Raw genomic sequence first — 12,797 nt, forward strand, 5'->3', positions numbered from 1 at the left:
AGGGCTGAGAGCCTCCTGCCTGAGGACAAGCAGCATTTGTTACAGGAGGGACAGGGGCACCGACGGACTCACCCAGGAGAAAGGGGAGGTTTTAACACGGGAGGCAGCAGACGTGTCTCAGCCTGGCCCCACTGACACCCAGCACCCCTGATACCCCCGGTACCCCCGGGCCCCAGGTCCTGGCAGCCTGTTGTCTCCGGGGGAGAGGCGGAGCATCTGGAGTGGCAAAGCCTTCCCTGCCTGGTGTGTGACAAAGGTGGCAGAGTGCACAAGTTTTGCTCCCTGCAGCTGTTCAATAAAGCGATTCCTCCTTTCCACGCTACCATGTGCATCGTACTTTAGACGTGGTTCAGGACACGGGAACTCCCAGCCAGCGTGCACACGGCCTCGGGTGGGCATGGGTGGCCAAACATCTCAAAAGAGTCCTCAGGTACAGCCTGAACGGACAGAGTGTAGAGGGAAAGACGGACACCCTGGATACTCGACCTCTGGCTGGGGACCATGCAGGCACCTTGTTACAGCTGTGGAGCCTGCCGAGAGGATCCTCGAGGCTCGAGACAGTCCACCCTCAAACGGGCACTTTGGTGGTCCCGAGGCATCACCTGGTGACACCAGGGGCTGAGGACCGCTTACGTTGCCATAAAATGCCCTGTGATTTCTGGCTAGATTGCCCTGGCTGGCTCTGCGCTAACTCAGGCGGTGTTTCAGCCCAGGGTTTTCATCTGCTGCTGATGGGATGTGCGTTACAGGAAGCCAGAGGCCACAGCTATTTAGGACTTGCTGTTAGACAAATGCTCTCAAGTCTGGAGACACAGAAATCTCCGGTGGTCATCGAGTGCCAAGCCAGAATATAGTTGGGGAGGAGTTGGCAACGTGCACGAGGGGGAGAATGTGCTAGAGAGGCTTCCCTGCCTGGCCACCTCTTACTGATCCTCCCAGCCGCACAGCCCAGAGAAGGATCTCTGAGCTCATACCCCGGGCACGAGCCGAGACTGGTATCCCTGCTATGTCGGTCAAGGGAGGTACGTCTCAAGTAACCACAGGATGTGTTTGATGGTCAGCAAACAGAACACATGTCTTGTCCTGCTTGATTCATAAATCATAAATCCCCCTGAGTGTAGCGCTGCCCCGGCCACGGCAAATCACTCTGGCCCAGCCCGCTCCCTTAGGAACTGACACTCACACCCACGTCCTCATCCCCTTCCTAAGATTCCTTACCCCGGGAAGACCTCAGCTCATCGGAGGTACATGATTTGGCCTCTGGATCTGGGGCTTCCACATGCCCCCCAAGCCGATCACACCCTGTTGGGAAAACTACTTTTCTATAAACGTCAGCAGGAGCAACCTGGCTGAAATATCAGGCCACAGGATAGGCCCAGGGGGGACAAGGCATCAGGAGATCACCTGCTTTTCCATGGGGGCATGGCCGTAGGATGGATGGACCCCCTCCCACCCGCAGCAGCCCCAGGCTGCCCTTCTCTCTGTCCCTTCTTGAGTGAAGGTGCCAAAGGTGACCGGTGGGAGGGTGGAGTCGTCGGAATCTTAGGCCACACTTCGAGAGGGGGTCATCGAGCTGGGTTTCCATATTCTCTTCCTGGCGCAGATTCTTTTCTGGAAGATGCTTTGGCTAGTTTTCCTCGATGCAAAAATAAGTTGTCAACAATAAAGCCCCAAAAGAACATGGAGAAGAGCAACACATTATATTGACACAAACCAGGCCACCTAGCAATCACACAGTCAGCCATGCATGAAGTCCTACAAAACCCAGACAAATGGGGTCACGAGAGGGGGGCTGCAACAGGGGAGACAGGGACCCAGGGGCAGACATGCACCCCAGGACGCGTTCCAGCGCACGTGTCCCATTTGAACACAGTGAGGTAGGTTTTGTGGTGATCTGGCCGCACGTTGAGGAAAACCTCCTTTTATCCTTTTGCTACCACGACCCTAATCACTGCTGCAGCAGGACAGGACTCTGGCTCTGGGCGCCGCAAAGGGGCCGTGCCTTATGGTCTCTCTGGAAGCCAGGAAAAGCCCAGAATTGCTAAGGTTAAGACAATCAGCCTTTGCTTCCTACCCCCATCCCCGGGCAGCTGGACCTGGGTCCAGGGTTACTAACCGTAACCTATCCTCACCAACTCATGTTTAAAACACACGTGCACGCACCCGCGTGCACACACACGGGCACACACGCACACACACACCGCCCTGTTGTGCGAGGTTTGGCCCGGCCCAACCCAGCAAAGGATGGGTCTGGTATGTAAAGTGAGGCCCGTGCCCCGGGCCTAGAAGTCTGAATCAGGAATCCCGGGTTACACGTCTGGACAACCCTCAACTCATCCCGGCCTCCCCCGGCACCTGTCTGCCGGTGGGGCCTCTCCTAACCCTGCCTCCTGTTCCAGCTCTTCCTGTTCAGACCAATTTCCCATCCTCCAGTGGGGGGAGGTCACGTCATGGCGCAACTGACTTAAGACCTGGCGTCTCCCGTGGAACACTGCAGGTCGAGGGGTTCAAGAGAACACTACGGCAGAAAAGCCAGCTCTAATTGGCAGAAACGAGGTCGTTGAGTCGGCTACGCCTCCACATACTCGTTCTCCCTGCTGAGAAAGCACAAAGCATTCCTGCCCTGCAGACCTGGAGCTGCTGCCGACTTATCCCTGGGGTTGCCCGTGTCCCTGAGAGCCCAGCGCAGGATCGAGGGCCTTTGATCAACATACACAAGACACAGAAGCACAATATCTCTATTACACCAAAAGAGTTAGAAAGCACGAGATCCGTCATTCGCGCACAGCTAGTGCAGCTGGCATCCTGCGGAACGTGGGGCCCAAGTTGGGGTTGTGCAAGGGAGCAAAGACAGAAAATCCTCTAGGCCAGGATGGCGTGGCAGTGAGCTTAGGAGCAGGAGCTCTGTGGCTCTTCCCCGCTCAAGCCCCATGGCGGCCGTCACAACCCACTGCTAGGGACAGCCCTCAGCGCCCCATCCCACGAGTGGGTTATGACACAAGATGGGGAAGGAGCCTGCGCTGCCCCCGAGAGGCTCCCTCCCCACAGAGGACAGAGGTCCATGGGGTGGACCCACCAATCCAATCTCGGGCCTTATCTCTACACTCTGGCAGGGGAAGAATTATTCTTACATGTCCTTCCCTGAAACGAAAACCACTTCCTGATCCAGGCCACTCTCAAAAGCCCGCCCTGTCCCCAGTTCTCCACTCTGCCCACTAGTGCCTCCTCCTCCAAACTTCCTGATTAGCATGGATTTGCCTGCCCCACTGGGGCTCAGCACTGGGCCCCTGGGAACTGCAGGGCCACGGGTCTCCTATTCTTGGTCCTCCAGAAAGGCAGCTGGCCTTCCGTGAGCCGGTGGCCTGCTGGGCCTTCAGGGGTGTGAGGCCACCATGAGGCCAACGTTCTGGCAAAGTGGCATGTCTCTGGCTAAGGGGCAGCTTGCATTCCATGGCCTGGTGGCCGAGCTCGCGGCCCCGGGCCGCCGGGGGTGGCTTCGAGCCCCAGAGAAGTCCGAGGCCAGGTGCTGAGGTTCCTCACCTGGTCCGTTCCAGGCGCTTCAGCAACATGGAAGACGGAGCTTGCCCGCAGCCCCGGCAGGCTGAAGCACCAGAGGGGCTTGGTCTGTGGGCCGGGATGCCAGCAGGGGCTCGGGTGTTGGGCACTCCCTGGGGTGGGGGCGACAGCCGCGGGGTTTGGAGAGAACCTTCAGGAGGAAAGCCTCTGCGGGGAAGTGTGCACCGTAGACTGGCAGGTTAATGTCAGAGGCTCCGCCAGGGTCTTGTGCATACCTCCGGCTCTAGCAAGTCAGTGGAGTGGTGCAAGGTGCAGGGACACGTCCCAGGCCACCATGTTCGGCCCAGCGCAGGCCCTCAGAAATGGTCGGGGGTCCATGTTGCTGGGATGGACGTCGCCGCCAGGTCCCTGGAGGGCTGGGCCCACTGTGCTCCTCCAGCCTCCAAGCAAAGGAACCTCCTCCTCCCCAGGGTGGTCCTGGCAAAAAGCCAAGCTGCTCCTCGGGAGCCCCCAGGCTCCTCCGGGACCTCCGCCACCCGGGATGCACGGAGGTACAGCCAGGGAAGTGGGAGCCCCAGACCTCCATCAGGAGGGTCCTAACGGGGTTCGACCCGAATCTAGGCCAGAGGCAGCCCCAGCCTCCTGGGAACCCTGTGGACGGGCACAGGGTCCCCTTTTAGCCCCCTTTTAGGTCTCTGGCCCTGGGAGGTATTCGGTGACTTTCTTGGATTTGGCATGACAGCGGGGGCCGAGCCCAGCGGCTGGGGGGTGGGTTGAGCTCAGGTACCAAGGATGGTATGTCCACCAGATGAGCTAAACTAGCCCCGGGGCTGTCCTGTTGGCATTGCCCACTCCTGCTGGTCACAGTTCCAAAGCTAGTGGGGTGGGGACCTCCCGGGAAACCTAGTAGAGCCCCAAAATGAACCCGCACAGACCAAAATCGGGAAGGACAGATGGCTCCCGATTAGAACCGGATAGAACCGGGAGGCATCCCCACCCTGTGTGAGGGACCAAGCTGAGTCCTCTTCCAAATTGCTCTGGTGCAGCCCTATGCCCCGGGACCACTGGTTGTGCCAAGAGGCACCCTAGGGAGGCGGGAGGGTGATCGAGGCCATGCAGGTCATCGGCCCAAATCCGGCAGCCCTAGCGTCCCCATGAGAAGTGGAGGACACGTGGACATCTGCCTCCCCGCCCCACCTGCGCACAGAGGTGGGGCCGCGGGAGGGACCCAGTGACACGAAGGCCTTTTCTGAGCCGGGAAGAGAGGCTTGCCCACCCCGGAAACCAAATGGTCTAAACCCTGGTTCTTGAAGTTGGAGCCTCCAAACCTGCGAGAACATGAGGGGCTGCGGGGACACGGCCGGCTTCCCACAGAGCAGAACCCGAGCGGCCCGGAGCTCAGGAGGGGAACCCACGCCTCCTCGCCCGGCACCAGGAGACCCCGGGGCCGGAAGACAGCTGTGCCCATCTGTCCCCAGCGTCACACAGTGGATGTTCCCTGGATGAGGTGGAAGGAGCATGGTCTTCGACCCTGGGAGCCCACGTGCGAGTTTTCAAAAAGCTAGAAGTCACGCAGCCCACTCCAACATGCCCGAGCACGCGTGTCCCGGCTGCCAGGACAAAAGTCATGGGTTCCCTCCCAGATCTGAAGCCCGGGAGTTGAAGGGTACGGTGCCGGCAGGCTCACGACCTCTCTGTTCCTTCTGCGAGTGGCCACACTGTTGCCGCCTCTGCACACGGTCCCCCCCGCGTGCGTGCACGCCCCAGGCGCTGTCGCCTTCCCCACGTCCCCTCCTACTCTTCCTGAGGACACCAGCCATATGGCTTTAGAGTTCATGTTCACTGGCTCCGTCTGAACCCCGTCAGCACTTGGAAGGCCCAAAGTCCAGCAACACACACATTCGGAGGTGCTGGCGTATGGTGGCAACATGTGAATCTGGGAGGCACGGCGATTTGGTCCCTAACAATGACCAGTGGACACCCTGGGAGTCAACAGGAAGACAACCCGTGGGGGAGGCCCGGGAGGATCCTGCACACAGGGCCACCTGTGCCCGAAGATTTGGGTGGCACCACTCTCCTGGAATGTGGAGGTGTTCACCCTCCTGGAAGCCCCCCACATCCCATTAATATTGGGATATCATGGAGGCATCCACGTGTTGCCACGATTGATTATTGATTGCTTGAGCCTGGGTAACACATCCTCAGCGTGACAGAACGACTTCCCTCCTCACGGGCCCGGGATCAGAAGATGAGCGTTGCCTGGTTCCCAATCTCCACATCCGGAGAAAGCAGGCCCGAGACACACGCTAACGACCGCGATGTCTGTGGACGCCAATGTGGACCAGGCCTTGTACGTCGGGGTGGCACCCTGCCAAAGTACAGCAATGCTTGACCTTGCAGGGAGACTATGCCCGTGTCACCCTTGTGACCGTATGAGCCGTGTGACCGTGCACACGATCAGGCTAGCGGAACGTCCATCGGGGCAGGGGGAGCCGTACAACGCCCCAGCAGGTGAGCGCCCTCCAGGGGCCAAGCCCGAAGGTGTGGACCTCAGGGTCCTCCCTGCCGCCAGCAGGGGTCCAGCTGTCCTCCGAGGGGGGGGGGGGTCATCTTGCCGACGCTCCACGTCCCATGATTGGGGGACCGTGGGAGTGCCGGGCACCGATGCCACCAGCAGCCTGACACAGACCCCTGCCCACGCGACCTCTTAGTAGCGCCTCGGGGTCACGATCCTTTCTACCTGGATGCCAGGCCCCAGGGACACGTGGGGGCAGGACCGAGTGTGTGAGGAAGGAGAGGATCGCACACGCATGGGGCTGGAAGAGCTATGCTCCCTCGAGGGCCACCCTGGGGTTCAGGCGTGGCCCCGGCCGAGTCTGGCCCCTTGTCGCCCAGCTGAATGGGGCCCCATGTCATCCCGCAGGCTCATTGCCCTGGGCAGGCTGCACGTCAGCCACCCATCAGGTCAGCAGGTGAATACTCAACCCAGGGGGTCTAAGGACCCGCACTGCATCCCCACAGGGGACAGTCCCGGGGATCCTTGGCACTCCCGCTCTCTCTGGGGGTGGGGACAGCCTGGCTTGGCTAACTCTGGCCCTGAGGACAGGCAGGGAGGCCCAAGTCGGGCCCAGGAATGGCCCAGGGCAGGTGCCAGTGGTATTGTCACACAGGGCAGGCAGGTAGAGGCCAGACAGTAGGTCAGAGCCCGGCCAAGGGGGTGCATTCAAAGCAGGCTTGGCCATCGCTGGGCACGGGGGCTCCTGAGGAGCAGAACCGCAGCTGAGGCGCCTCTTGCCAGCCTGTCAGGGCACCGGCTCAGGGCATCTAGAGAATGTCAGGACTTCTTGCTGAGGACAGGGGACCTCGTGCATAATCCGCCGTGGCCTGCTGACAACTGCCAGACACCTGGCCGCTGTGTGTGAATACAGACATTGCGGGACAGGACCTGGCACCCCGGAGATGCCTCCCCAAGGACCCACATGCTGGTACTCGGGCATCCTGAGTGCTCCGTGCCAGCAGTCCATGGTGGCCTGGATCAAACCCCGGGCCCCAGCAGTCAATTCTCTCCCAGGAGAGCATGCAGGGTCCCCGCATCCAGCCGGGGCTGTCCCACAGGGCCTGATCCTGGGACTTGTCCCAAGGCCACAAGCCTCAGGATGGTGGGTGCTCCTCCTTCCCCCTCTCGTGGGGTAACTGACCTTCTGCACTTCCTGCCTCCTGGGGACCCAAAGGCCCTCCTGCCCGGCTCTTACAGAATCCTCATGTGAGCCAGGGGGCCTGTGGGGTGTGGGGGAGCATCCCGGTCACCACTGCCATCACCCACTACACTTTCCTCTGCTCAAAGTACCCTTTTCGGGACCCTAGGGTCCCGGCGGCTCTGGGGATGGCTGATAGGTACACACCCCGTCTCTGCCTTAGCCTCATAGAACCAACCTCGCAGTGGCCTTCACGAGGACACCAGCTTCACAGAACGATGGCTATAACCCAGGAGTTCTCTGACAATACCCACTTGGCACAGTCGCCAGGGTCACCAGGCTAGGAGTGTCATTTACCAGCCCCTAGGACATGGACCGCCAGAGAACCCTGGTCAGCACCCCCGGGAGCACAAGTAGGCAGAGAGGGACGGCCAGAGCAAGATGAGTGCCTGTGAGCAGCAGCACTGGGGAGAGAGCAGTTGGCAGTGGGGAGACAGGACCAAGCCCCAAGGTCTGCAGGCTGAGGCCACGGTCAGGAAAGACAGGGCAGGGTGGGCAGCAGAGGCTGTGGGGGCTGCCGACTGGGCCCCAGAAGCAGGACGTCCCAGATCCTGCCCCGGCCACTGGGCAGCGGGCTGCCGGACTCCCGAAGGAACCTGGTGCGGGGCATGAGGGGTTTGATGGCCGTGACTCGGGGATCCAAGGGTCAGGTGGCAGGAAGGACTGCCCACCAGGGCCTCTCTGTGGGGCACAGAGGCTCGTCTACAGAATGTCCCTACGCATCCACCGGCTGTGGGGCGGGTGCTTCCAAGGCAGGATCACATCTGATGGTCACTACTTTGCACACTCACCTGGCTGTGGTGGTTCAGGGGCAGCAATCCCTCCTCAATCCTAGCACCTTGCTGCAATTACTGTGGCAGGAACCTCAGAAATCTCCATGGGCTGGCAATGTGCTCTTTCCCCTGATGCACTGCCACTTGCCATTCTCTGCTACTGTCCCATTTCAGGAGAGACCGGCACACGGGACCACTGACAAATGAGGACCGTTAGTGGTTGGGAGAAGGTCCAGCCTTATTGTAACGTCCACCACCACACCCCCTGTCTTAAGAATTTGCTGTTCCTGTGACATATCCCAGGATGGGAGAGCAAGGGGAACCGAAGAGAAACTGAGCAGAATGAGCTGTCTGCACACGACCCTCCAAGACCACATAGGATTCAATGGCCGTGACGCCGGGGTAGGCTTCTTGCCCCTCTGGGGGCAACACAGAGCTCCCACAATTCCAGGAAAAGCTCGGGGCTGGCAAGCTGGCGCAGGTCTCAGGGCACCCTCCCCGCATTCCCGTGGGGATTCCCGCCGCTAGACACAGTCCCTGAAGGTGGCGTGACCCTGGTCCCCTCTTGTCCTCACTGCTCACACGCAGAGCCTTGCAGGGAGCAGAGCTCAGCCGATGTGTGGCCATGAGGGAGCTGCCAGCAGGGCTCCCCTGGCGTTAGGACCCTTCTCTCCCGTTCCTGAAAAACCAAGTGAATGCAGCAGCGCACATCGACGTTGCTTTGGAAAAATGGCACACGGCAGGGGTAGAAATGAGAAGTGAACAAGGTTTATTTTCCTATTTCCATACTCCAGCACTTGCCTGCTGCACTCTTGGCCTTTCCAACAGATTCCAACGCCATTGCCCTGTGATTTCATCCAGAACCCAAACAAGGAGGGAAGGTCTCCCAAATTGTATGCAGGACATGACAAAACTCTAACACTTGAGCTTGGCAAGTATGATCTCAAAGGGGTGCGTGTCACTCACACACTGGGCTGGGGAACCCTTCTGTCCCAAGGAACAAACATGGGGAGCTTCCTCAAAGAAACCAAGCTCTGGATGCCAGGGTCATTGCAGAGCCCAGGCCCCCAGGGAGGCTCTTGGCCCTGCTTTCCCCCTACTTGCCCTGGCCCTTAACCCCTGAGAACGCCCAGGCTTTTCTCTTTACACACCCAACAGGACAACACCGGGAGGAAGCACCCTAAGGCCTCCCTTCATACCGGCCCCACAAAAGATTGGAAAGGGCCTGGCTGCCCTTGGAGCTGCAGCTCCCTCTTCCTTATCTCAGAATCTGTTCTCACAGGACCAGGGAGGACCCCAGGTTTTTGCTACCGACCTGGAGCATAAAGTCCATGACCTGAAGGTTGTTGGTTTCCTCGGAGGACCTGGGCCCCCACAGGAACTCAAAGCGGGCAGGGTCGCTGCCTGCCACCTGCCGGCGCCCCAGGTAGCCTTCCTGCACACAGACGGTGAGGTGGTCCCCAGGCTCCCCACAGACGATTTGCTCTTGGCCATCTTTCATCCCCGTGAACCCCAGAGCCTCCCACACCTCCTCGGAGACACATCCGTCCTGCAGGAGGATCAACCCCAGGACCAGCCCCAGGAGGCTGGTCTTGGGGATACCCCACTGATCGCTCAGCATCCCATCCCAGGTGAGGCCCAGGATGGGGTTGAGGACGTAGGAGTGCTCCCTGGGATCCACTTCAATCACGTCTAGGCCAAAGACCAGCCGCAAGCAGATGGACGCTTGGCTCAAGATGGCGGGGAAGTCGTCCTGGTATTCTGGGGTGAAGACCTCCAGCATCTCTGCCTTGCTGGTGGGCTGCTTGTTGCGATACTTGAGGAGCAGGAATACCACCAGGGCAGCCGTCTTCATGCGGAAACTGCCCTCCACCAAGGGCTCCTCATCTCCCGCCTCCCCTGGGCCGCTGGGGCCAGGAGGCTCGGGCTGGCCAAGGCCACCAGCTGCCCCACCATTGGGGGAGCGGTCGGCACTCTGAGAGCTCTGGGGAGCACTCAGGGCCGCGGGAGTAGCAGACCCCTCCTCTGGGGGGCCAAAGACCATGCCAGAGAAGGACAATGAAGGGCAAGACGACAAGGAGGAGGGGGAGGAGGAGGGGAAGGAGGAGGGGGAGGAGGAGGAGGATAGAGAGAGATGAGATAGGTGGTATGGGGGAGATGGGGTAGAGGGGGAAGGTGGAGCCTCCTCCTCCCCTTCCTCCTCCTCCTCAGCCCCAGACAGCTGGGCATCCCCAGGCCCTCGGCCTCCTCTAGGTCTTCTCCCTGCTTCCAAAGCTCGCTGCTATTCCTCAGGGGCATGGTGTCAGATTCGGGCTGAACCTGAAGACAGAGTTGGGAGAGCTTGTCAGGGGGCAGCCCGGCCAAGACACCCCGAGGTACCAGGTCTGACAGGGGGCCGTGCCCGGCTCCCCTGCAGAGGGGTCCCCTGTGTTGGGCTGGGAGAACCCCTGACATCAGGCTCAGAGAGAGCGTGCACTTCACCTGGCCAAGTGGCTCTGGCTCGCGCCTCCTCACCTCTGTGTCCTGAGGGACCCCCGCCTCAGACCAAGGCCTCTGCTGCCAGTTCTTGAAGTCCCTGCAGGAGGGAAGGAGGAGGGTCCTCAGGGTGCAGACTGCCAGCCCAGCCCTGGGGCCCAGTGTGGACAGGACGGCTGCCACATTCTCTGGGAGGTCTCCTGCAGTCAAGGTGGGGAGTCCCCTCCTCAGCCTCTCAAAAGACTGCCCCGGCCCTGTCCTTCTCTGGCCAAACTGTCCCTGCAAGATCACAGGTCCCCAACACTCCACAGGAGGAAGCCAGGGGCCCAGCCTTGGCCACACCTGCCAAAGTCTCCAGGATTCTTCCTGGATCATGCATAAGGGATGGGCCAGCTCTGGCTTCCATCTGGGCTGGGATGGGGGCACCTCTGGGTCTTCACCTGGACCCCACGCAAGGCCTGGGAAGACTCTCCGGCTGGCCCTGAGGCTACCCTCCTTGCACCTTCCTTGCAAGGGCCCCTGCCACGACCCCCCACCAGCCAAAGTCCAGAGAAATCAGTTGGGCCACCTGTCCCGCCTCTCCCCATGGCCCACACAAACGGCTGGGGCGGCCTGGTCCCTAGGGATCCTGCTGTGGGAGGCATCCCCTCATATGTCACGTCGACTGTCGCCAGTGCCTGGTCCAGGGCTAGGGCAGGGCACCCGCCTCCTCTGCTGACCTGAGTCCAGACCCTCAGGCCCAGGCCCTCCGCTCCCTGAAACATTATCCTGCCAGGGCCTGCTCTTCCTCCGGGCCCCCAACCTCCCATAGAGGAGACGTGCCCCTCACACCAAGACCGTACCAACCCCAGGTCAGCCCACCTTCCTGCCCCCACCCGCCCCAGGGACAAGTGAGCATTCCACTGAGGGCCAGATCTCTCCCATCCTCCGTGGGCTGCCCAGAGGGCAGGGCCCCACTCCACTGCACTGGCTTCTTGGCTCATGGGCCAGGTGGGGCCAGCCAGGACGTCCCCAAGGTCCTCACCCTGACTCCCCGCTGGCCATACACCCTCCACACACACCCTCACCAAGCAACCCCGAGGTCCTGCTACTTTGAAGCACAAGCCCTCAGGCCCTAACACTCAGAGGTGGACATCAGGACCGTAGCATGGGCTCATCTTGCACAGGGGCCTCCTTCTTCCCTGGACTGCACGTGCTGGGGCCCAGGGTCCGTCAGTCCTCCCTCTGGTCCTCACCTTCAATCCCCTCAGGCCCCGGGTCGGCTCTGGGCAGTCTGCAACCCTGCTCCTTCCTCCAATTCCCCAGGCTCTAGGAGACTTGGCTGGCAAGCCAGGGCACGCCCCAGGAGGTCCTCGGGCCCTGGGGGCTCCCAGGACCCACTCTAGGCTGCGTTCCTAGGGCTGCAGTTCCCCTGTAGTCCTGGCCTTGGCCACCAGCCACACGTGGGCCATTGCCTCCCACTCCACCTGACCCCACCGCAGCCCACACCCTGGAGGCAGTGCTCCAGCCCAACCGCCACAGGTGTGGGAGGCCCTGTCACATAAGCAAGCGACCACGCAGCTCGGGACTCGTCCAACCCCCGGCAGCCTCCCGAGGCTGAAGCAGGGGCAGGGCCGTGGTGCTCCGGGCTCCCTGGGAACCCACTCCCTCGGGGGTCTCAGTCCCTCGGGGATCCTCGCCTCCAGCCCTAGCTGACCCTGGGCCCCTCGGGCAGACTACCGGAGGCCAGGGCGCTCACACCCAGGCCCTCCCCTCCTCCCGGACCCCACCGGGGACAGGGAGTGACCATCTTTCCATCAGGACCATGACCCAGCCTGGGGGCTTCCCAGGGCTCACAGAGGGGGCTGAGCTGGGGGGCGGGGGACAGGCTCCCTGGGCCCTTCTTCCCCACCCCTGCTGGCGGGGCTCCCTGGGCGCCTAGGCCTCTGCTTGGCTCCACTCGGCCTGCCTCCCGGGACTGACTGTGGACTGGGGTGCGGGGTCCCTCCGTCCTCCATGGACATCCTCGCCAGGAACCCAGCAGGACCTGGGCCCACCGTCTGCCCCCTCAGGGAGGCCCTGCTCTGAACACCAGCCCCCTGGTCTCTCAGAGCCCCGATGCAGAAGTGGGGCCTCACCACGTGTTCCCATCCCCCCCCCCCCACGACCTTCCCGGGCCGACTCTGGGCTGGGGTGCGGGGTCCCCCGGGCCTCTTCTGCATCCTCACCGGGATTCCCAGCACCACCCGGGGCCCTCCCCTCTGCCCACGTGTCCTAGGCCCTGCTCCTGACGCCAGGG

General features: G+C 61.5%; 1 protein-coding gene across 1 annotated transcript; it reads right to left on the minus strand.

Moving 5' to 3' along the window:
• Positions 1-8,833: 8,833 nt before the first annotated feature.
• LOC119878035 (melanoma-associated antigen 10-like) lies at positions 8,834-10,620 on the minus strand. The gene is made up of 2 exons (XM_038586629.1): positions 10,559-10,620; positions 8,834-10,363 (listed from the first exon to the last, which is right to left on the minus strand). The coding sequence occupies exon 2, from the start codon at positions 10,086-10,088 to the stop codon at positions 9,321-9,323; it is 768 nt and encodes a 255-aa protein (XP_038442557.1). The 5' UTR covers positions 10,089-10,363; positions 10,559-10,620; the 3' UTR covers positions 8,834-9,320.
• Between the last annotated feature and the right edge of the window lie 2,177 nt (positions 10,621-12,797).

This window comes from Canis lupus, chromosome X, assembly GCF_011100685.1.
Source record: "Canis lupus familiaris isolate Mischka breed German Shepherd chromosome X, alternate assembly UU_Cfam_GSD_1.0, whole genome shotgun sequence".
Taxonomy (NCBI): domain Eukaryota; kingdom Metazoa; phylum Chordata; class Mammalia; order Carnivora; family Canidae; genus Canis; species Canis lupus.

Coding starts and splice junctions, on each gene's coding strand:
- LOC119878035 (XM_038586629.1), bottom strand. CDS start 10,088: ATGGTCTTTGGCCCCCCAGAGGAGGGGTCTGCTACTCCCGCGGCCCTG.